A 25,507-nucleotide genomic window follows, 5' to 3' on the forward strand; every position below is an offset into this window, starting at 1 on the left:
TGGGGAAATGGACATTGGGGAGGGTATGGGCTATGATGAGTGCTGTGAAATGTGTAAACCAGATGATTCACAGACCTGTACCCCTGGGGATAAAAATACATTATATGTTTATTAAAATAAAAAATTAAAAAAAAAATTTTCATTCTCTGATTACTGGTAGGTTTGCAGTATCTATTCATATGTTTATTAATTTATAATTTATGTAAATTTCTATAATTTCTTTTAAAAATTACCCATTTTTCTGTTGGGTCATCTTTTTCTTAATGGTTTAGAGTTTTATGTACCCTGGATACTGCATATCCTGTATAATTTTTAAAGATTTTTTCAGCGTCAGGGTGCCTGGGTAGCTCAGTTAAGCATATGACTCTTGATTTCAGCCCCGGTCATAATCTCAGGGTCATGAGATCGAGCCCCACTTCTGACTCTGCACCGAGTGATGAGCCTTCTGCACCATCCCCCTAACCCAAAGTTCACAAGCTCTATTTCTCTTAGCTCTTTGCTTGGCTTTTAACTTTATCATGTTTTTGTTTGTTTATTCTACAGATAGATACTGCTTTTTTATTTTTAAGTCTTTAGATGTTTCTTTTATTTTACTGCATTTCTCTTAAGACTTCCAGTATAATACTGAATAAGAGCAGTGGTGGCAAGTGTCCTCCTCTCTGTGCCCAACTTTAATGAAAATGCTTCTGATGTGTTATTATATATGATGTTTGCTGCTAAGTTTTAGTAGAGTTTATCAGGTTAAAGAGGTTTTCTTTTCTTCCTAGTTTGTTAAGGTTTTCTCATCTCCCAGCCTCCAGAATAGTTGCTGACTTTTATTGAATTGTTTTATTTACTGCATCTGAAATGATGGTTTTCCATTTATATGTTAATGTAGGAATTTACATTGATAAACTTTCCAATATTAAATTTTTGGGATATTCCCAGGATAAATTGTGTTTTAGTAATATACTTTTACTCTACAACATATTTTACTTACTGTTTTTGTACAGAAGTGTTTTTGGCCTTGATTTTCTTCTCTTACATGTCATGGTTATACTAATTAAAAAAAAAATGTTGCGTGGCTCCCATTTTTTTTCCTGACCTGGAAAAGTTCATGTATGATAGAATTTATCTGTTCCTTGAAAGTTTTGTAGAATTCATCTATAAAACTGTTATAATAGGAGTGAGGTGGGGATATGTGGCATGTAGCTTTCCTAAGATCTTTATTGTTTAAACTTTTTTTTTAATACTTTTGCCTCTAATTGGGATTTCTACTTCTTGAGCCTATTTGATATTAAGTCAGAAATTTCAATTAGATATTCATGTGAATTGTTCTATCATTGTAAAATATTTCTCTTTGTCTCTTTTATTGGTTTTCATATTAAATTCTATTTGATAGGAACATTTCTTATATTTGCTGGTATGTCTTTTTTCACATACTGTTATTTCAACCTTTTGTTGACATTTTGTGTGATTTAAGTGGGTCTCTTATTTTAAAATATAGCTAGGTTTTGCTTGCAATCCATTTTGAGAGTCCTTTAATAAGTTAGATTAACACATTCACCTTTTTTGTGATTATTAACAGTTTGGCCTTTTTATCTTATTTACCATGCTTTTCTTTGTATCATTTATTTATTTATTTTTAAAAAGATTTTATTTTTTTATTTGACAGAGAGAGAGAGAGAGACCACAAGTAGGCAGAGAGGCAGGCAGAGAGAGAGAGAGGGAGGGAGGGAGGGAAGCAGGCTCCCTGCTGAGCAGAGACCCTGATTTGGGGCTTGATCCCAGGACCCTGAGATCATGACCTGAGCTGAAAGCAGAGACTTAACCCATTGAGCCACCCAGGTGCCCCTCTTTGTATCTTTTATATCCTATTTTTCCATTCCTCTTTTTAATTGAGGTTGGCCCCAAGTTTTCTTTGTTCTACATGTTTTTTTAAAATACATTACCAGTGCATTTTCAACATAGTTCTTAAATTTATGTTTCCTAACAAGATCTAAATTTAATTAGTATTGATATCCTCCATATGAAGGATTTGACAGTGCTTCTACTTTACTTTCTCTAATCTTGCAGTAATCTCCTTCTGTCCCCATTCTATAAAAGAACATAATTTCCCATGATTCTGTCATTTTGTTTCATTTGGTATTAAAACCCATTTTTAATATGTCTTTAGCATTAATGTGTTTTAGCCATTTGCTCATTATTGCTTCTTATACCTCAGAACGTCCATGTATGTTAGTTTTTTCATGAAGTTTGGGTACTACTTTATTTCTTTCAGAGAGTCCCTAAATGGCTTTTTGAATGTCTATAAAATTCTCTTTTTTTTACCTTCACTTTTCAAAGATAGCTTGGCTGGAAGGCATTCTGGGGTCTGACTTACTTTGCCTTAACTTACTACATCTGGCATTTCTGTTAAGAAGTCTGATTACCAGTCTGATAAGAGTGTCTTTTAGATAGTCTAGATTTTCTGGAAACTTCCAAGACTTTCTCTTTGTTTTTGATATTCTAAAGTTGTATTTTATCTTGCTTGGTGCCCAGTGAATCCTTAGTTGGCTTATGTGTTTTTCAGTTTTGAGAAATTCTTGGTCATTATTGCCTTTTCTTCATTCATTTGAGGTAGTTAGCGTTACTATCCCCATTTTAAAAGTTTTTATCAAGTATTTATAAGAAATATGAAAACTTTAAAAATATTTATAAAATGGGGATAGTTTATGTGAATTAACAATATTTTAAATACGGGTGATTCTTAATTTCTCTGTAATTTCCTAATTTTTATATTCTACATATTTTTCCATTTAATATTTATTCTTGTTTCTGTAATAGTTTATACTATTTTAAAAGATAGAGCTATTGTTAGAACAGTCTTTTTTTCTTATAGGTTTTATTATTTGCATATATGTGCCAATCTTTATTATTTTCTTTACAGAATGTCTCATGCATCCATGGACCAAAAGATGGAGTTGGTTTTTATTTTTAAAAATATATTATCAATGATCTGATATGACTGTAAATACTCGATGAAGTTGCATGGACTCGTCATCAGGTTGGACTAGTGGTTATTTCTAAAAGTTTCTTCAACTACAGTTACTATTTGAAAATTCAGGCATGCAAGAACATTAGGTTTGGAGTGGCATAATGATGTATTTTCTCTAAGGACTGCAAATTTCATAGAGACCACAGTTGGATTCCAGTTGGATTCCATTTATATTCTTCAATCAAAGTGATTCAGTCCTTTGATAAAGTTAATTTTGAAGAGTTTTATGTTTATGAACGACGCCAAAAGATGGGAGAAAAAAATGGTAGGTTTGGAAACCATTGTTAAATATTATATTTAAAAGTGTATAGACTACGTAATGAAGCTGCAGTATGATTTTCAAGGTTTTTCACTGCAAATGACTTTTCTACATTTGAAGGAATTTAGGATATATATTTTCATGTAGCCAGCAATTTTGACAGTCTGTATAATTAATTGTGTCTGTAAAACTAAGTCATTTCTTAAAATACGTTTTTAAAAATACACTTTATTTTTTAGAAAACTTTTAGATTTACTTTTTAAAGAAAAATTGAGAGGATAGTACAAGTTCCCATATCTTATACATCCAGTTTTGCTTATGATTAACATCTTCTATTTGGCTGGTACATTTGTTACAATTAGCCATTATTATTAACTAAAGTCCATAGTTTTTTCATATTTCTGTAGGTCTTACTTGATGTCTTTTTCTGTTCCAGGATCCCACATTATATGTATTTGTCATGTCTCCATAGGGTCCTCTTGGATGGAACAGTTTCTTAGACTTGGGTTTTATTTTGTAGTATGTTGTATCCCAAGTATTTTGTAGGATGTCCCTCTATTGGAATTATTGATTGATTTTTTTTTTCATGATTCAATCAGGGTTTTGGGTTTTGGGGAAGAAGACCATGGGGTAAAGTGCCATTTTTACCACATTATATCAAAGGTACATGATTTCTCTCTTACTGATATTGAGCTGGATCATCTGGCTGACATAGTATTATGTGGTTTCTACACTGTAAATTACCTTTTTTTCCTCCCTATATGCAGCTCATATTCAAGGAGTGGGGATTATGCTCCCCCTCTCTGAGAATGGAATATTTACATTAATTATTTGGAATTCTTCTACAAGGGAGATTAATCTCCTTTCTCCCATTTATGTATATATTCAACCGTTTTGTTTTTTTCAGTATGGAGTCATGGGTACTTATTTTACCCTATCCAGTACTGTTTTGTTTTGTTACTCAAACTGTCCCAGGATTGGCTTTTGGGAACTCTTTCAGTTGGGTCTGTGTCCCTCTGACATATCTGTATCAATGTAGGTGAGTTTTTGTTTTGTCTTGTTTTGTTTTTTTAGCACTTCCTTATTTTCTGGTAATGTAAGATGCTTCAGGTTTATCTTGTATATTTCCTGCCCCAGTCCTAGAGTCAGTTATTTCTTGAATGAATCCTGGTTCCTTTTAATGGAAGATAGTGTCAGAAACCAATATCTGGCCATAGTTGTTACTGGGCTGTCTTTGCTTATAGGCCCTTTCAGCTGACAGAGCAAGGAATATATGTGTATGCTAAGTTTGTATATATGCCTAACTATAAATATCTCTATATGTAGCCATCTGTATCTTTATTAAGTTAAACATGAATTTATTCTGATGTTCCCAACTCTAATCCATTACCACATCTTTCCCAGCAGTGAGAAACATGGCTCCCATCATCTGTTATCCATTTATTTAGTCAGTTCCTGTGCATGTGTGTGTGTGTGTGTGTGTGTATGTGTGTGTGGAGTGTAGCTGTTTCAGAAATGTAAACTTATTCCCAGATAGGAAGCTACTGTGCTTGTGCACAGTTCCTTTTGCCTTTAGTCTTGCAGACTCTACTTCTTTCCAGTTATTTAGGTTAGCACATTTCTACCTAGCCCTTCAGTGAGGTTGTATATACAACTGTAATACAGTTAGATGTTCTTGTCATGGTCAGCTTTCCTTCCTGGAACCCCTGACCTCTTAAATGGTATTTTAAAATTTCACTACCCTTTAACATACTTGTAATATATGTATTGTTACACAGATCATACTATTGATCAGTGGTCACTGGACTGTTTATGTAGGCCAGTAGTTCTCAAACTTTCTTTTGGTCTCAGGACTACTTTATACTCTTAGAAGTATTTAAAATCCCTAACAGTTTTAGTTTATGTGGATAATATCTCTTTATATTTACTCTGTTAGAAATTGAAACCAAGAGGCTTCAAAAAATAATAAACCCACTATGTTAACACATTTACATTTTTGTGAACAATAACTATTCTCTAAAACAAAAAAATTAGAATAATATTGTTTTACATCTTTACAAATCCTTTAGAGTTGGTTTAGTAGAAGGGGGAGTTTCATATCTGCTTTTGCATTCAATCTGGCGTGAAATGTTGCTTTGGTTGAAATGTATAAAGAAAATGGAGCTTCACGCAGACAAAAAGTTGGAAAAAGAATATTTTAATAGCCTTTTGGATAATTGTGGACTTTTTTTGATACAACTGCAAAACTCAACAAATAGTTATTCCTTCAAGGTCAGTTGTAGCATGAAATCTGAAAACGTATCTGAGTTTTTTTTAATGTTCTATTACATTAAAACCCATTGGTCTATCTTGCACATTGAATAGATCTTTTATGATTTTATAATATCATGCATTGGCCACTTGGAAGATATTGGCTCAATGAATTATGCAGACTCTCCTGATGTTGACACATTTCATCATACAGTATTAAAATCACATTTGTTAATATTGCTACAAATCTCATCAAAAAGTGATTAATTATTGAGAAGCTATCAGGCTTACTTTGGCACATAAAAGGTTTACAGATTTCCAGTTTTAACTTTGTAGTGTGAATTTTGTCATTAAACAAATGCTGTCAATATTGAACTTCCCGGGGTAGGCTCACTTTGTTGTGCTTTTTTTTTTCCCAAGGAAATGTGTGCCAAACACCCAAGTCTAAGAAACTATAATTTCTATTAATGGTTGTTTTAAGTAAAAATAGTTTTCTGTGAAAAAAAAAAAAAAAGCTAGTTTAACCTACAACTCAGTCTCACTAGTGCTTTTGCTTGAGACAGCCATTATGCTGTAGTAATCATTTATATCCTTTATCAAAGACATTTAGTGTAATTGATGGCAAAGAATATGCTGGTAGTATACTGGAAGACTTTAAACTGGTAGTGTCTTGCCAATCCCTTGATTCATGCTAAGACATCAGTACTTTTACTCACCAAAGCTTTTATCATCAGTCGATGCCATTATAAAAAAATAAAGGGTGCAAATAATGTCTTAGTATTACTATTAAAATAGTTTGACCTAGCATATTGTCTGAAGGGATCTGAGGACCCCAGGGGTTCATAGACCACACTTTGCTGATCATCGACTCAAAGATACAGAGATATTCTAGACTAATGAAATGAAGCTCTTTAAGGGATACGTGTGTGTGTCTGAGTGTCTTATTATCAGCGTATTTGGTAAGTACCCCAAAAATAGTTGGCTAATAACTCTATAGCTGTGATTCTTGATTATTGCCTATTTACAAAGACAGTGTATATCAAGGGAAATTGGTAGACATACAGTGTAACTATATAATTTGTCTTTCTTCCTTTACAAAGCTGCTATACTTCCCACTTTGTGATTATGTTCTTGCAATAAATAGTCATATCTAGCTAAGTGAGGAGCAAGTTGGGACAAACAGTAGAGTTATAAGATGGTATTCTTTATCTCTAGAGGCAAGTAGCAATATTAGTATACTGATTTGGTTTCCAATTCAAGGACCTACTATTGTACTTACCAATGTTTTCTAGTGAATATATTGAAATGTTTACAGTTTCAGATTATAACCCTGAACATACATAAAGTACAAAAAAAGGAGCAAGAAGCTGAAATTGTTTACCTTGTAATAACCATCTAGATGGTCTATAGTTGAAATGAAAATGACTCAATTGTTTCTATCTGTGATACTCATTTAGCCTCTTCGTTCAAGAAAGTTATTAACTGGATCTGTTAATCCCATTTTTCAGATAAATTGGTTACCTTTTTACTTGATATTACTGTGGTTTAAAATTTCCATAGCAAAAAGTGAAAAATGATCAAGAGGGAAGACATGAGGAATAAGAACCGTTTAAATGAAAATTAAACCTAGCGGTATGAAATAATAAGGATACCATAAAAACAATATTAAAAACCCAGAGCAAATAAATATGAATTGCTTAAATCCATTCATTTATTTTACAAGCAGACAGTTTCAGTATTTTCTGATTGGCTTTATTTTCTCAAATTATATTGCCAATGTCCTCTTCATTAATCCATTCCAAAACTAATAATTTACCCTGTTCAGTTGTCCAATCAGTTGTCTTAAGTATTTCCTATCAGAATAGTTTGGTATCATGTGTTGACATTTCAAACACAGTTTTCTTATTTTTTATTTTTAAAGGATTTATTTATTTGAGACAGATACAGGGGGAGAGGCGGAGAGGGAGGCTTCCTGCTGAGCCAGGAGCCCGATGTGGGGCTCGATCCCGACACCAGGATCATGACCTGTGCTGAAGGCAGACACTTAACCACCTGAGCCACCCAGGCGCCCCTCAAACACAGTTTTAAACGATAACCACTGAGAAATAAAAATTCACTTAAACCCTAATTGTGGTTTTTCAGCATCACTGCTTGTTTTCTATGATCCCAGGTTATAATGATGTCAGAAGCTATTTCTAAGTACCTTTCAAAATCCTTCCTGTCTAGATATCCACCTCAAATAAAGATAAATGCCTACAGTGGAATATTGATTCATATCCATGAAAAGAAACATGATAACTAATTAAGTGCTTTCACAAATAGTTTTGTCTAAAAGCAGTGATTTTTTTTTGTTATCTGTCAGTGAAAAACTTAATGATTTTAAGGATTCTGGGAAGGTCCTTCAAATAATACTTGCCTACTCAGCTGAATAGTATCTAAAATTCCAGAGTTACTAATATCTAAAATTCCAGAGATTTATTTTGCTTAAGACTATATTCCCTGTTAAATTATATATAGTAATTTCTTTAAAAAATATATTTACTATAAACATACTGTATATGTATATAGTGTATATATATATGTGTGTTGTGTGTGTATATATGTATATTTACTCTTTATATATAGTAAATTCTTGCTAAAGGCCGCATGCTTATCCACATACCAGTTCCATGTGTAGATGCTGTTATTCTGTTTCATCCATATGGTCATACAGCTTAAACTGGCAGTGTGGGATTCAAACAGAAGTGCATCTGAATTCCAAAGCCCAGATTGTTAATCACCACTTCTGTTTTTCCATTGACCCCTGATATGCTATTCTCCTGGATTTTCCTTCTACCTGTTTGCTCCTTCTCCGTCTCCATGATTCTCTTCTTATCCTTATCCCTTATATACAGAAGACCCTCTTCTCCTTGAACACATTCTCCCTGCTCACATCTGCTATGTGACTTTAGAAAGCATTGTATGCCATTGACTCCAAAATTCGTGTAATTGGACTGGATCTTACTTTGGAGCAAGTACCCAATGTACTTGCCCTGCTTAAATTTTCTCACTTGTTCCCTATCTTTATTTCTTATCTCAGTGAATACCATTACTATGCATATGGTTGCCCAAGTCAGAAAATTAGAAATCATTCTTTTTTTTTTTAAGATTTTACGTGTTTATTTGACAGTGAGAGAGAGAGAGCACAGGCAGATAGAGTGGCAGGCAGAGGGAGAAGAAGGCTCCTACTGAGCAGGGAGCCCAATGCAGGACTTGATCGCAGGACCCTGGGAACAGGACCTGAGCTGAAGGCAGATGCTTAATGACTGAGCCACCCAGGCACCCTTAGAAATCTTTCTTGACTCTTCCCTCTTCCCACTGCCACCTGAGTGACTTTTCTAAGAAACTAATCACATCATAAGAATGCTTAAATTTTTTTTAAAATTTTGAGTGGCTCCCATAGTCTTTCATATAAAAATGAGTTGCTTAGCATGGCATGAAGGGCTCTCTATGTCATGGTCCCTCCACCTCTAAAGCATCATTCCTCATCAGTTTTGTCCTCTTACATTGCATTTATTTCAATTCTTGAAACCTTGTCTTAGCTGTGCTATGGGGAGTTAAAAGTAGGCTTTGTCTTATGTTGTAGGCATCGGGCCAGAGTGTCAACAGGGAAGCAACACCCCTTCTGAGGCTGCAGTGGTGGCAGCATCCCTAATTAGCCAGAGAGTCCCTTTGGGTAAGATGACTTTGCCAGGGAGATTTGGGACTATGAGACCCAAGCCTTTTATGAAGGTTCTTACCCCACTGCCAAACTTAGAGGTTCTGGGTTTAATTTTTATTAAGGAAAATGTATTTTTTGTAAACTTAATAGGCTTTCTGCTTGTTAATCCTCTTAATAGCTTCTCAAATGATCTTTATAAAGTACAATAATTACTGTGTCCCTCTTTTGTTTAAGGCCCTATTAATTAATTTTGAACATTTTATATATTTTAACATTTTAACATACATAAATTTTAACATTTTGGGTATTTTTGTTACTTTTAAACATGGTTCATGTATGCAATTTGGTTTTGCCAGTGTAATTGTCTTTCTCATATTTCTGTTTTCAGCTTTGAAAGAATTATTTCCTCTAGGAAATTTTTTTAAGTAAACTCTACCCCCGGTATGTGACTCAAACTCATGACCCCAAGATCAGGAGTTGCTAGGCACCTATCTCTAGGAATTTTTGATTAAGGTATTCACTTGCTGGACATCTGAAATATTGGCTCATCTATATAGCTATATATAAAAAGTTTAAACATTATTTTGCTTCATATAATTATTTTAAAAATATAAAAGACATTTTAAAAAATAATGTTGGACATTTAGTTATTTTAGCAATTGTTGAGATGTTTCATTCTAAAACCATCCATTTCCATATTCAGTGGAGGTTTTTTTCCTGAAACTTTTAAATGCTTATGTGTCTATACATGTATCTGCCACCACCCTAAAATTAAGCCATTCCTTCTGTTTGACTAGGACACCAGAAATAGCATCACTAAAGTTTTCAAGGTATTTTTATGTTAGTAGAAATAAGTGAAATACTTAGGTCGTATTCTTTGTTTCTAATTCTTTATAAAGAAACAATGACCAAAATCTTTTTCTCAAGGTAAATGATAGACCAATTAAATCTTGATGTTATTTAGAAATCAGGTGGATTCTTTGTAACATATGCCTTGGGGAGCTTACAGTCTGTTTCTGTTGAACTCTTAAGCTATGCACTTACTTTTATTTTAGGTGATGCAAAAACTTTCTGGATGGAGCTGGAAGATGATGGAAAAGTGGATTTCATATTTGAACAAGTGCAAAATGTGCTGCAGTCACTGAAACAAAAGATCAAAGATGGGTCTGCCACAAATAAAGGTATGAAGCACAAAAAACTTTCGGTACATTTAATGCTGAATATTAACCACTGGCAATGGAGTACAGTTCTATTTCCAGTATTCGTTTTTAAAGTCAAATAGTTGCTTTTGTTTTCTAAGAACCTACCATGCATTCTATTTCCTTCATGTTTGTGCTCTGCTTCCATAAAAACTTGCTTTTACCATATACCATAGATACTTTATAAAAGTGGGTGAAGATGATCACTTTGAATAATAGCTACTGAATTTATCTTTTTCTCTCAGGCTACTTTATTCACCCCCCATTTTATCTTTTCTTTCTCTTTGTAACCCTCTTAGAAGGGTGATGAGTATTGCAAAAGTAGTACCTGCTCATTGTACAACATTTAGTACAGATAGAAAAATAGAACAAAAATTATCCATCACCCCATTACTCAGACACCTAATATCTTTTAAAATATGAAAGTACATATAACTATTCTGCCTGCTTTAAAGAGAACTTGACCTGCTAGTCTTCTGAAACAATTTGTATTCTACATCGGCAGTCAGTTCTGTCAGCCAAGTTTTAACTTTTTCTGTTTCTTTGTTTTCAATCCTGGTTGGTTGTAGAACATAAGATTTTTATGTAGAAACCTCCTTCTTTCCTCCAGGACATAAGATTTTCAGGCAGATTTTCTTTTGGACCATTCTTTTTTTTTTTTTTTTTTTTAAAGATTCCATTTATTCATTTGACAAAGATCACAAATAGGCAGAGAGGCAGGCAGAGAGAGAGAAGAGGAAGCAGGTTCCCCACCGAGCAGAAAGCCCAATGCGGTATTTGATCCCAGGACCCTGATATCATGACCTGAGCCAAAGGCAGAGGCTTAACCCACTGAGTCACCTAGGAGCCCTTTTGGACCATTCTTAATACGTTTTTTTGGATGTTCATATGACATTAATCTTTTATTTGCTTGTCCAAAAAATAATATTGTTTTTCATTTTAATGTTCCTTCCCATTCGTTTGTATATCTAGTTTTGAATCTAGGTTTACCACCTCCTTGCTGAATGACCTGGAATAAATAGTGTTTTTTGAGGTGTGTGTGTGTGTGTGTGTGTGTGTGTGTGTGTGTGTGTTTTATTTTGAGAGGGAGAGAGAGGGGCAGGGAGGGGTAGAAGGAGAGGAAAGAAGAGAATCTTAACCAGGCTCCATGCCCAAGGCAGAGCCCAACGCAGGGCTTGATTTTACAGCCCTGAGATCATGACCTGAACTGAAATTGAGTTGGATACTTAACCAACTTAAATACCCAGGCGCTCTTGGAATAGTCTAACCTCTAAACGCCAATTTCTGTTTCTAATGCTGGTAATCATTGGAACCTGTCAGAGGAGCTAATGAAGACTAAATTAAATACAATCTGTAAATTGTTTAGCACAGTAGCTGGCAGCATAAATGAAAGTGATGCTGCTAATGATTGTTTTCATACTTTTTCCTTTCCTTAACAGAATACGTCCAAGCAATGATTCTAGTGAATGAAGCAACCATAAATAACAATTCAACATTGATAAAGGGTATGTGTGTTTCTAATCCCAATCTTGAATGCTCTGTTATTTTCTTGACTTGAAGCAGGCTTAATTGACTTATGTATGTCAGATTACCTAAAGATAATTTAACATGTAAGATCTATATTGGTAAATTATATAAATGAGTTTCCTTATTTTTTTTAAAGATTTTTTTTAATTTATTTATTTTAATAAACATATAATGTATTTTTATCCCCAGGGGTACAGGTCTGTGAATTGCCAGGTTTACACCTTTCACAACACTCATCATAGCCCATACCCTCCCCAATGTCCGTATCCCCACCACCCTCTCCCATCCCCCCTCCCTTTTTTAAAGATTTTATTTATTTATTTGACAGAGATCACAAACAGGTAGAGAGGCAGGCAGAGAGAGAGAGGAGGAAGCAGGCTCCCTGCTGAGCAGAGAGCCCGATGCGGGGCTCGATCCCAGGACCCTGAGATCATGACCTGAGCCAAAGGCAGAGGCTTAACCCACTGAGCCACCCAGGCGCCCCATGAGTTTCCTTATTAAATAAAAAGTTCTACCCATCCAGAGATAGGAAATGCAGATTCTTCTGAATCTCTACAAAAAGAATGAACAATTGTATCTCTTCTTTAAAAAATTCTGAGACTCCGAACTACTACAAACTCACTTTGTGAGAAAAACAGTATTAGCAAATTGTAGCATAGATAAGTTGGTATAAAAATTTTTTATTTCTGGATTGTTACTATATCATCAATCTTGCAAACTGTAAACTAATTCATTTTAGAAGGAATTGATCAAAGATAATGTACCAGAACTAAGAAGAGGAAAATTATAAAGTTATTTTATCAGAGTCACTCTCCAATAAATCTTAGTCTATCTCCAATTTCCTAAAATGTTGAGGAAGTACTTTACTGGATTTTATTTAATACTGCTAAGTATTGTTAACAAATTATAATAATTTTAAGTGTCATAATTTGGAGCCTTAAGGTTTTAAGTCTCTGAAAATATAGCCCACCGTCATCAGTCTATTTTAAAGAAATCTTTTGTTATTCAAAGTATCCTCAATTTCAGTAGCTAATTTTACTTCTAGTTTTAAAAGAGTAGATTCTTTAAGAAAATAGCCTGTCTCAGTATCTTTCAGTAGCACTTGGAATCAAAACACTCAAGAGATTATACTAGTTTTGTGAGAAAGAGACTTTTAAATTCAGGAGGTAGTAAGATGAACTAATTCTTAATTTTTTTTTTCTATCTGAAACAATTTATTTCTCAGTAATAGAAAGTACATTGGGTTTTGGGTTTTTTGGTAATAATTTCATCAGAAATATTGACTTATAATTTGGTATTTTTATGTAGTTCATTTGAAATGTAATGAATTTATCAAAATAAAAATGTATGTTTGCCAGTGGTAGAGCAATATTTGTAACTAAGTAATTGGGGAGTTCTATAATTGACATTGTTGGCAAATGCAAAGGATTAAAAGCTTCCTAGTATTAAGTTTCATTTCAGTATTTATTTTAAAAAGAATATTGAGACTGGGAAAACCAAAAGGACTTGGTGTTGAAATCAGAATAAGCTATCCCAGATCCAACCTGGACTGCCAAGACCACTAATTACTTTCATTTTCCTTGCTTATGTATAACTGTAAATATGTGCTATATCCTCAAACAGGATTGGATACTCTTTTCTTGAGAGGAGTTATTTCTGCTTTCCTCCTTATCTAATGATTAATTTTAAAATCTCCATGTTTTTTCAGTAAGACTTATTTCTAATTGTGCTTATATACCTTTATTTTATTCATATTTGTTAGTATGGATTTATATGACTCATACAAAAGAAATTAGCTAGGAAAAAATCAGAAATTCTTAATTTGTGAAACTTAATTTTTAATCTGGAATTGTAGCTCTTACCAAGTACCAGATTTTAAACCTTTCTTCACCTTGATAATTGAAGAGGGTAATTATTTTCCAATTAGCAAGGTAGTGGCCTTGTATTATAACTTAAACTATTCTTTTATTAAACTTTTTTTTCTATACTTTTTTTTTCTGCACTAGAGGACCAATGCAAGTTAATAATCTAAGGCAGGATGAGAATCACTTTCTTTCTTAAAGTCCATCAGTGCATAAGAAAAAACACATTTAAGAAATATCTTTAGGGGTGCCTGGGTGGCTCAATCAGTTAAGTATCTGACTCTTGATTTCAGCTCAGGTCATGATCTCAGGGTTATGAGATTGACCCTCATGTCACACTACACTGGGTGTTGAGCCTGCTTAGGATTCTCTCTCCCTCTCTCCTCTCCCCACCCCTCCCACCTCACACTCATGCTGTCTATAAAAAAAGGGAAAAAATATATGTACGTGTATGTATGTGTGTATGTATATCTTTAAACCAAACATATCCATTTTTCTTTTTTTTTTTTTTTTAAGATTTTTATTTATGTATTTGACAGTGAGAGAGAGAGCACAAGCAGAGGGAGAGGGAGAAGCAGGCTCCTGCTGAGCAGGGAGCCCAATGCAGGACTCAATCCCAGGACCCTGGGATGATGACCTGAGCCACCGAGGCACCCTCACATATCCATTTTTCAAAATAAGAACAGGAAGTCCATACTTTTTCTCATTAAATACACAGCTTACTTCTATATTATAGTCATGATAGGGAGTAAGAATAGATGAAGTAGAAAAGACAAGACAAGACATGGGATGAAATTAAGCACAGAAAGATAGACTAAGTAATATGAAAAGTCAAATGGAAATATAAAAAGAGGTACCCAAATACCCCACCCTCCAAAAATGAAGGTAGCATTGAACAATGAGAAAGCAAAAGATACATAAACTTCCCATTCTGTGACTTTTAGTAATGATTTTTTTTTCTATAAAATACAAGCAGAAATAAGGATACCCAAAGTTCAGGCCAAACTAGATTTTTCTCCAGGAGGTCTCTTCTATCCTAGGTCTTTTACTTTATCCTATCTTACTTTCTTAATGTTTTTGAAGATATTGACACCTTAATTTTTGACTTAATTTTGAAATTTTGAAATTTAAGAGCTCCATATATCTCTTATAGATAAAGATATTATTTAGATATTACAATAGGTGATTTATAACTTGGTGTACCTGTTACTCATGTTTTTATTTTCTTCATGTAGATCATACATCTGTGACCCAGAATGAACAGGAAAACAAATCAGGTTCATTGCCCTCTACATCATATGAAGACTCCTTTCCAGAAGACTGTACATTTCTGTATGTATTCAAGTTAAATTTATTTATTTTGTTAATACTTCCTCTCCCAGAAGATTTGCTCTTTCTGATCATTTGATGTAAGAGTAGATAGAATCTATTAAACAGATTTTTTCCCCATCAATAGCTTTAAAAGTTGTAAATTTTAGTATTTTATGTAGGATAAAGGCTCATGAGTCCCTTAAGTTGTTTATTTGCTAATATCTCTGGGTAATCAAGTCTTAACAATAAAATTTAGTTTAAGATTTCTTTGTGTAGGGGTGCCTGGGTGGCTTAGTCAGTTAAATGTCCAACTCTTGGTTTCACCTCAGATCACGATCTCATTGGCTCTATGCTCAGCAGGGAGTCTGCTTGAGATTCTCTCTCTCCTCTCCCTCTGCCCCTCCCTCCCCTTGCATGCTCTCTCTTTCAATAAATAAATAAATAAAAGATTTCTATGTGTAAATTATTAATATACTGAAATCTATCAAGTTGGCAATTTTTTAACTAAAAAAATTACTTTTCCTGGATTTTTTTATTTTTTTATTGTATTATTATTATTTTTTTAAGATTTTATTTATTTATTTATTTATATGACAGAGATCACAAGTAGGCAGAGAGGCAGGCAGAGAGAGAGGAAGAAGCAGGCTCCCTGCCAAGCAGAGAGCCTGATGCAGGGCTTGATCCCAGGACCCTGAGATCATGACCTGGGCTGAAGGCAGAGGCTTAACCCACTGAGCCACCCAGGTGCCCCTTAAATTTTATTTTTAAGTAATCTCTACACCCAGTATAGGGTTTGAACTCACAACCCTGAGATTAAGAGGTGCATGCTCTACCAACGGAGCCAGCCAGGTGTCCCTGGATTATTTCTTTTAAAGGAGTGTTGGAAAAGGGTCAACAGTATTTCTTTCAGTATCAGTTCAGCTTCTCAAATACTTTAACAGCTCTAAATTAGTATCAGAAAGCTTATGAGAATAGGCTAAATGTTTCTGACCCTTTCTTTCACCTTTTACCATTTCAGTAAAGATTCCTTAGCATAAAATTGTATAAGAGGAGACCTGACACTCTCACACATAGTCTTTATTTTTAGTATGTAATGCCAGTACTAAAACTTTCAAGAACTAGTTTAAGGTAAGTTTCTGAAAGTATTTTGTGCTCGCCCCAAGGAATAGAATTTCAGAAAACAAAAAGTGTCTTTATAGAGAAAGTTCTTAAGTTAATTGCCTTATTTTGTTTATCCTTTCAGCTACCTATTAAATTGACAAAAATATTGTCAATGTAGAACTTTTTTTGTTGTTATTCTTTTAGGGTTTATGACAATTGTAGGTTGCTCCTATTTTACATATGATTTGCACTTGCAAATATTAGAGATGTCAGTATAGTTTAAGTCTAAAAGACTCATAAAACTTATTTTACAATACTTTCAGAGAAACCTAGAAATTCTGATCTTCTGATATATAGCATAAAGTTTCATTACCTTTTTTTTTTCATTCATTACCTTTTAAAAACAAGTTCAATCACTTTAAATCACTGAAGTATGAGATTTTTTTCATAGAAATTACCACCAGTCTCCCTTCTTCTATTTATTTTATTTTATTAAAAATTTTATTTTAAACTTAAATGCAGGAGTTGGTTTTTTCTTAAATGTCTCTTTTTGGTTTTAAGTTCATTTTCCTAGCTTATCAGAATCCTTTTGAATCTCCTTTTATTTATATTGTCTTTCCCTTTTAGCTTTTCTTCTACAAATACACTAAACAAGTTTTCTAGTCTTTATTATAGTCACTAAAAACAGTATTAGATAGGACAGGACCAAAGATAAAACCTTTCTGGCTCACTGCTTCTTCATTACTCTTTAGAAAGAACTGTTGGACCAACTGTGAATTTACTTACCTCTACCGCTATCCCACCTGCATTTGTCTATCTTACTGACAGGGCTGTTAGAGGAAATCAGGATTTACTGCAGTAGCATTCTATATCATGCCAGACATTATCAAACCTTGCAAAAAAGGAAAATTAGCTTAATTTTTACTTTTCTTACCTAGTCCATGTTGGCTTTTCAAATTCTGAGTACTTAAAAAATCACATCCTTGATTCTCTCTTCTAGAAATTGTTTAGAGATCAATATTAAACTAGTCATTCTTTGCTTTCTGGAAAGTTCCCTTTTTACCTATTTTTAAAAATCAGGCAGCATTTTCTCATTTTTCATTTGTATTTGAAGTTTTTTCAAGACCTTGAGATATGATTTGTTTGGGCCTAGAATTATAAATATGTTTAAATTAGCTGTGTAGGATTTCTTTTAAATTATCACAGACTTTAATTTCTTCATTTAATTTTTGTCTGGTCTTTCCAACTTGAGGACAGTACTTATGGATGGAAAAGATGAAGACACAATTGATTTTGAGCTTTTCTTTCTGATATCAGTCTTGTTCTTTCTTTCCCCTAACAAATTGTCCACTTGTTCCAAACATAGCTTTAAAGTTTCATTGCTATCTTATTAGAATTTTGGGGAACCTCAGTTCTTAGTAGGTTTCAACTTTTCTGAGACTTTTCTTATAGGTTCACATCAAGACATAGTATTCTTAAGTGGTCTTTTTTTCTTTTGTACATGTTCTTTAAAAAATCTGAGCTTCCCAAATAAATTAGTTTCTCTAACTGCTTTCTCATCTCATTAGGATTGTCATTACATAATCAGAACTTCATCTCTTTAGAACCTGAAGCTCTTCTTCTGCTGTATTACCCTAAGAGGTTTTGTCTGTGAGATCATACCTAACTTTGAGTTGAACTTGCTGAGAGATCTTTTCAAATAAAGGGATATTTCTCTTTAGGCTCAGGGTTTTCTTCCTTTCCCATTAAGAATTCCAAGGCCATGTTTCATTCTTGATCAGAATTAGCTTTAAATAATTCCTTTTAGGGGCACCTGGGTAGCTCAGTTGGTTAAGTGTCTGCCTTTGGCTCAGGTCATGATCCCCAGGTCCTGGCATCAAGTCCCACTTTGGGCTCCCTGCTAAGTGGGGAGTCTGCTTCTCCCTCTCCCTCTGCTGCTCTCTCGCTCTCTATCAAATAAAATCTAAATAATTCCTTTTGTATTTCTTCTGTAGAGTATGAGCTTATTACTTACTCTACTTTCAGTAATTAAACATCCAGAAAGCCGTTAATGACATACGCAGACTGGTAAACTAAATGGGGAATAATTTAAGCCAAGGGTTTTCAATCCCAGCTGAATTGCTCAAGGTCATACAACTTGTCAATGACAAAACCAGAGTGAAAAATCTTGGGTTGATAAAAAACTTGCCTTCTGTGTTTTATTCTATAGTTGATTTAAATTTCTTCTCCTTTTAATTAAGCTATGACATAGATAAATGTAGAAACAAAAATTTTATTCCAGTAATAATTCAAAGGTGTCTGCTTTTGTGATGTTAAGAAACCTGGCTTAATTCTTTTTCTTAGGTACTTTGTCAGGAACACATACCTACTTAAGCCAGTTTAAGTAGTGGAACTTATTAGAGATATATCAGACATGCAGCTTTATTTATTTAACTTATTAGAGATATATCAGAGATATATCAGACATGCAGCTTTGGCTAACATACATGTTATGCTTGCCCCGCTGTGAAAAGACAGAGATGTGAATTTAAGCCATTTTGCTTTTCACATGACATGCATACAAACACCCAAAAGAGATTTTTTAAATGGGTGCATACACACACATGCATCCCTAACCTAAATATAAACACACGTAAATAAAGCAAGGTGTAAGAAAAGAAGATGTAATATAGCAGGTTATATAGGGACTAGAATTGGAACTGGGGAGTCAGTACCTGAGGTCATGGCCGGCATTTTTTAGCTCTGCTTCTCTCCATCTGTTACCTATTGGTTCTTCTTTTCCCACATAGTCTAACATAGCTGTCCCAGCTAAGCACTGTGTGACTGCTAGTGCTAGTGTCACCTCATGGTTTGAGTACACTGAAATTAAAAAGGCTGCCTTTCAGAAGAGGATGAGCAAAGAAAGGATTGAGGAGAAAACAAGTGTATCTACGACAGTTAAGATAACTATAGTTTATATAGGTTTAAAAAAAAGAAAAATTTGGCCCTCCAATGGACATCAAGGATAGAATGACTTTTTATCTCAGACTTGCCAAAAGCTAGGACCTTTGTTGGCAAGTCTCTGAAGCCTTGCAGTTCAAGGTATCTAATAACAAAACAGTTCTCAGGCCACATCCAAACTGAGCAACCCCTATCCAGAAACTAGCCAACAGATGCAGACAATACCATACTTACCTACTTATCTTTTGTTTACCTTGAGCATTTTTATATTTTGGGGGGGTCAGGAACTAGGTTTACAGCACTATGCATAGGATTTTTTTTTTTAATTTTTTGTTTTATTCTAGTAATGTATCTTCATCTGTATAAGAAAGTTAGCCTTTCTCACCATAAAATGGGATTGAAACTAGGTTACTTTACTTCTAGAGCTTGTAGTAAGTTGGTTTTCTTTGACTTTATGAAATGAGGCACAGATAAGAAAAGAATCATTTCTAAGATTCATATCAGTGTTTCATTTCCATGTTTTTCTACTTCTTGTTTTATAACTCTGCTTCAGTGTAAAAGGTACTTCTCCCTTTGTTAACTGCCAAATAAGTCAAGCCTTTTTACCTCTTAATTAATTTAGTCACTGGAAGAGTACACTTAAGCCAGGCTGGCTAACTTTTTTGAAATCTTAAATTCCAAATTACCAATTTTACCAACATATTTACTATTACAAATTTCGGTCCTGAGTAGGTCTAATTGTGTGTTGTTCCAGTAATGACTAACTTGGAGCTGTACTTACTGTCACATGAGGAGATTATGTAAAAGTACATTGTAAACTATAAACTGCTTTACAAACATTAGTTATTCTTTAAGAACTAAGGATAACCGGGGCGCCTAGGTGACTCAGTCGGTTAAACATCTGTCTTTGGCTCAGGTCATGATCCCAGGGTCCTGGGATCGAGCCCCACGTCAGGCTCTCTGCTCAGCAGGGAGCCTGCTTCTCCCTCTCCCTCTGCCTGTTGCTCCACCTGCTTGTGCTCTCTCTCTCTCTGTCAAATAAATAAATAAAATCTTAAAAAAAAAAAAAGAAAGAATGAACAAACAAATGAACAAAGGATAACCCAGATACTTTCTCCCTCACATATACCCTAAGTTAATCTTTTCATATTCAGAGAAGAACTTTTTGGGTCATCAAATTAGTGTTCCATATTTCCCTTTCCCACAAAAAGCAAAACAGGAACAGAAGAGCATAGTTGAAATAGGGAAAATCAAATAAAAAGATTTGGAGAAAAGGATGCCACAGAAGCCAGTCTGAAACATAATTTATTTGGGTAAGGCAAGTTGAAAAGGAAAATGAAACATTTGGCTTACTGGTTATACAACCCTGTAGGTGTAAAAATCACTTGAGAATAAGTAACCTATATCAAAACAAAGAACAAAGCTGTGAGAGCCTGAGAGAATTTATTACAGTGAACATTGAATGAAACAAGACAGAAGAGAGGTTATTTCTCAAGTAGACAAATAAATAGAAGTGCTCAGAATTTGGAGTGTACTATGCTTTATAAGAAAAAGTGGTAGGAGGGAAGGTAGCACTTAATAATAAGAGAAAAACAATTCCAGGGACATGCTATAAAAAACAAGGAAATATTGGATACCAAAATAAACAATAAAAATAATACTAAAGTTGACTGGGCTAAAGTAGATACAAGTTAAATGGAAGAGTAAAGCAAAAGGTGCATTATAGAATATATTTCTTACTATGGAATATGCCCCCAACATTATCCAAAAATACTAAAACAGATTGAAATTATTTAAGGGGAAATAAAACCTTTTGTCATGATTCTTCATTTTCCCCCCCCCATTGGATTTGCCTTAATCTTTTAGCTACATTCTCATCTAGTATTTTTTTAACTGTCTTTTCAAGAATTTAAAAGATCAGAAACATAAAGAAATACAGCAAAACCCAAACACAATCTAGAATTAACAGCTATTAACATTTCATTGTACTTGCTTCCAGTTTCTTTAAAAATATGTAGAGAGGGAGAGAGAGAGAGACTCTGATTCATATCTAACTTCTTGCCATGACAAGTTCCATTTGCCTGTCTGCCTTCCCAAGAGCATCACTATCATCAATATTTCTCAAGTTAATTTTTTAATATTTATATAGCCACAAGCAATATGGTAGTATCGTAGTTTTAAAATGTCATGGAAATATTCATACATGTGTCATCTTGTTTTTCTTAGTGTTATCTTGAGATCTAGTCATATTGCTGTGTATAGATCTGTTTTATTCCCTTTAACTCTTGTGTGGTTTTTCATAATGTGAAATACTACATTTTTTTTAATCCATTTCTTTAAGGGTGGGTAATTAGATTGGTTTTAAAGATTTCCTATTTATAAATAATAGTGCAGTGATCAGTTTTATCCTAGTCTTTCCTTTTTTTTTTTTTAAGATTTTATTTACTCAGAGAGAGAGCGAGAACACACAAGTGGGGGTAGTGGCAGTCAGAGGGAGAGGGAGGCCCCCTGCAGAGCAGGGGGAGCCTGACGTGGAACTCCATCCCAGGACTCCGGGATCATGACATGAGCCGAAGGCAGTTGCTTAACCAACTGAGCCACCCAGGTGCCCCATCGTAGTCTTTCTTTTAAGAAAAGTATTTGTTGTGAAAGTCATGTATTAAGGAGATTAAAGAAGTAATCTGGAATCTATAAGATTATCCAAAATGTAGAAGAAAAGGACAAATGGATGAGAAAAAAAAGAGAACAATGAATAATTACTGTCCTAAAAAAGAAGCTACTAACAGAAAACCAGTAATTATAGTGAATGCTACAAAAATGCTTTTAGGATCATCCCTATGTTATAATGTTCTTTAGAAAATGTAAGCATTTCAAGCAAAAGTGGTAGGATTAGGGTCAGTATGCTGCTGTTCATGGTGAAGGAAATCACAACATCTAAACTAGGATTCAAAATTGCTCTGACAACTCTGAAAATAAAAATACATATCTTTTCCATTTATAAATTTGGTACTTCTAAAAATATGAAATGTAGCCACTTTCAATATATTAAAAAAATAATGTAAACCTGCATTACAAAAGCACTACTTTTGGAAAAAACTGCCATATTTTATTCTGAACTAAAACAAAAACACTAGAAGCTGGAATAAATGAGACAGAAACAACAAAAAAGATAACTTCTGAATGTAAGAAAATACCAAGTGTGGAGGTAAAAGCCTTCATCAAATACCACAGTAATGAAAATTACTACTAGAGAAACACTCATTAAAAAAGTTTTAGTATCTATTAAAGTATAAGTATGTTAGAAATATTGAGACAAAAGCAAAAAAAAAAAAAAAAATTAGGTTAGCACCAGGCTTAACCCCTGCAGATGATCAGAAAACATACCATCCATATCCCCTTCTGGAAAACTCTCTCATACATCCTCTTGATGACCAAAAGATGAATCAGAATGTAGAAATTAGGATTGGGGAGGACATAGTATTTAAGATATGGCAGTGGCATGGAAACCATCTAAATAAGAAGTTAACCATAATAAATTCATGAGTCCTTAAACTCAGGGCTATGGAGTCCCTTAATGGTATGCAAAATTTTATGTTTTGCAGAATTTTTTGTGCTATATTTCTAGGGAGAAAGTTCATAATTTTCATCAGCTTATGAAAAAGGGTCATGACCCTAAAAGTTTAAGTATCACTATTACATACAGGGGTCTTAAATAAAATTTTAGCATTCTAATCCCGAGAAAATTAGAAGAGTGAGATGATCAAGTAGAATTTATACTAGTCAAGCAAGAGTGATTTAGTATTAGAAAATCCATTATTTTAACAAAGTAAACCATAGGAAGAAAAACTTAACAGATGCCCAAAGACTTTAACAATTCAATACCAATAATTAGAAATAGAATTATCTTTAATGTGATAGACAATATATTTCTCTAACATCTATATCCAATGTATTGATGAAACTCTAGATGCATTTTCTTTAAATTAAGATGGGAATGCCTGCTATCATAATTGTTATTCAATATTTTCCTAGAAATCCTAGGCAGTACAATAGAATATCAAAGAAAACATTATTGAAATGTACACAGTAAAATTATTTGTAGATGATCTTATCTGCCTTGAAAATTCAAGTGTAAAATTGTTGAGCTAAAATAAGGGTTTAGTAACAGTCACAAAAAATAAAAATGTGGAAGTCTGTACCATTAGAAAATGTGGCATAAAGTCCCCATTCACAATACCAAAAAGTAAATAAATGGGACTAATCACAAGAAATGTCTAAATGAGGAAAATTAAACCTAAAAATTTAAATAAATGGATAAACTTACTATGTTCCTCCATGGGAAAGCTATAAATAACAAAACTGTTAATTCTTTCCAAATAAATTTATAGATTTAATCTACTATGAAATCCAGTCACTTGGGTTTTTTTAAGTTGCCAAATACTATAAATTTAATCTCAAAAGGTAAAAAATCAGAAAGCAGAACATGTTCAAAAGGAAAAATAGTGACAGAGGACTTCCCCTGATAAACCTCAAAATGTTCCATCAACCTATGGGGAAAAAACCACATTGGTATTGGTTTGCATCAATTGGTAACAGTTGCATTAGGAGACAGAATAAGCCTAGAAATAATAGAACATTTCATGTATTTATAAGAATGTAGGCTATGATTAAGTTAGTAAGTCAAAAGTTAAACAGTAGAAGACCTATTCAGTAAATGACTCAGGAACAATTGGATATCATTTGGAAAATTTAGGTTAGATCTTCATAGTACATCAGAATAAATTCCAGATGAAACTGGACTCCCAGCTCATGGAAAAATTAATTATAAAATTAGAGTCCTAATAAAAATTAAAAAATAATAATAAAGATTAGATGTCTTCTCATGACGTTATGTTATCATGGCTTTATTCATAACATTATTTACACTTTATTTTAGATACTTAGTTGTCTGCCTAAAATGTAAGCTCCTTGAGATCATAGAGCTCTCATAATTGTTTCCATAGCACCCAGTGTATAGCAGGCACTCAAGAAATCTGGTGGAAGAATGAATGAGTGAGTGAACAAATAAACCCCTAATAGGAAATTGGACAAAGCATATGAATAGTTAACCAAAGGGGGAAAAAAAAGACCAGTAAACATAAAATATTCAAATTCTCTGTTACTTAGAGAAAAACATTAAGGAGGTAATAAAGTACTGTTTTTCATTAATCAGATTGGTTAAAAATTTTAAAATAATAATTATATCAACATTCATATGGTATTAATTGGTCCAGCCTTTTTTTTTTTTAAGATTTTATTTATTTGACAGAGATCACAAGTAGGCAGAGAGGCAGGCAGAGAGAGGAGGAAGCAGGCTCCCCACTGAGCAGAGAACCCAATATGGGGCTCGATCCCAGGACCCTGGGATCATGACCTGAGCCGAAGGCAGAGGTTTTAACCCATTGAGCCACCCAGGCGCCCCTGGTCCAGCCTTTTTGAAAAGAGTCTGTAGTTTGTATGGGTTAAAATGTGTGTACCTCCTAGCACCATGATTGTGATCTCTAAATGTTATTTCTCATTAAGCAGGAATGGCTTTGGAAGAATGGCTGATTCTAGACCTGAGATGACTTAGGACAGAAAGCAAAGAAAGCTATCAAAGACTACCAAGTGTGTTAGAAAGATGTAGGAGCAAAGTTGGAGGAGCTCCCACTGGCCAAAAATCACACAATTTGAATGTCTAAAGGAATAATCACTGTGATTGATTTAAACACATTAAATATGTAAAAATCCATGAGTTCCTGATAACATTTTAAAGAATCAGTCACTTTGGTAGTTGCTAGGATAGAACTTACCGTTCTGAATTCTAGTAAATAAAGTTAAATAATCAAGCATTTATCCTGCTTCTCCTATATTCACTGTATTTCAGATAACCCAAGAGTTGATGAGGAAAATCTCTTCTTTATCAAAGAATTCCAGCCAGAAAATGCAGTAGAAATGGTAGAATTAGAAAATTGTTATTTTTACAACGTCCCCCATCCCCAAAGAAATTAGGCCAGTGCTGTCAAATTAATGGTGATAAGCACAGGTTTTTTGTTTTGTTTGAAACTCCAAATTTTTTGAGAAATACATGCAATGAGATGTTCCAGCAATGTTAAATTGCTGTAAAAGTTTCTAAACTTTTGCGTCTTTGCATTTTTGTACTTGTGAATTGGTAGCAAACCACTAGGGACTGACACCACCACACCTTGAGTAGCATTGGCCTAGACAGTGATCATGAGTGAATAACAAAACTATTAAGTGAAAGAAAAATCTAGAACAACCCCTCCCAAGCCTAAGAGCTTAAATCTAATCAAGCTTCTAGAA

At 33.8% G+C, this 25,507-nt stretch overlaps 1 protein-coding gene across 1 annotated transcript in view; it reads left to right on the forward strand.

Annotated features, from left to right (window-relative positions):
• The window catches only part of LOC308339396 (histone-lysine N-methyltransferase SETDB2), a 92,345-nt gene that overhangs the window by 758 nt on the left and 66,080 nt on the right, over nt 1-25,507 (forward strand). The window contains exons 2-6 of the mRNA XM_080797999.1: nt 2,909-3,281; nt 9,151-9,240; nt 10,281-10,406; nt 11,864-11,929; nt 15,049-15,145. Of these exons, the coding sequence (XP_080654125.1) occupies nt 3,266-3,281; nt 9,151-9,240; nt 10,281-10,406; nt 11,864-11,929; nt 15,049-15,145 (395 nt within the window). The 5' untranslated portion in view covers nt 2,909-3,265. The remainder of the gene's footprint in view (nt 1-2,908; nt 3,282-9,150; nt 9,241-10,280; nt 10,407-11,863; nt 11,930-15,048; nt 15,146-25,507) is intronic.

The sequence above is a fragment of the Martes martes genome (assembly GCF_963455335.1).
Source record: "Martes martes genome assembly, chromosome: 3".
NCBI lineage: Eukaryota > Metazoa > Chordata > Mammalia > Carnivora > Mustelidae > Martes > Martes martes.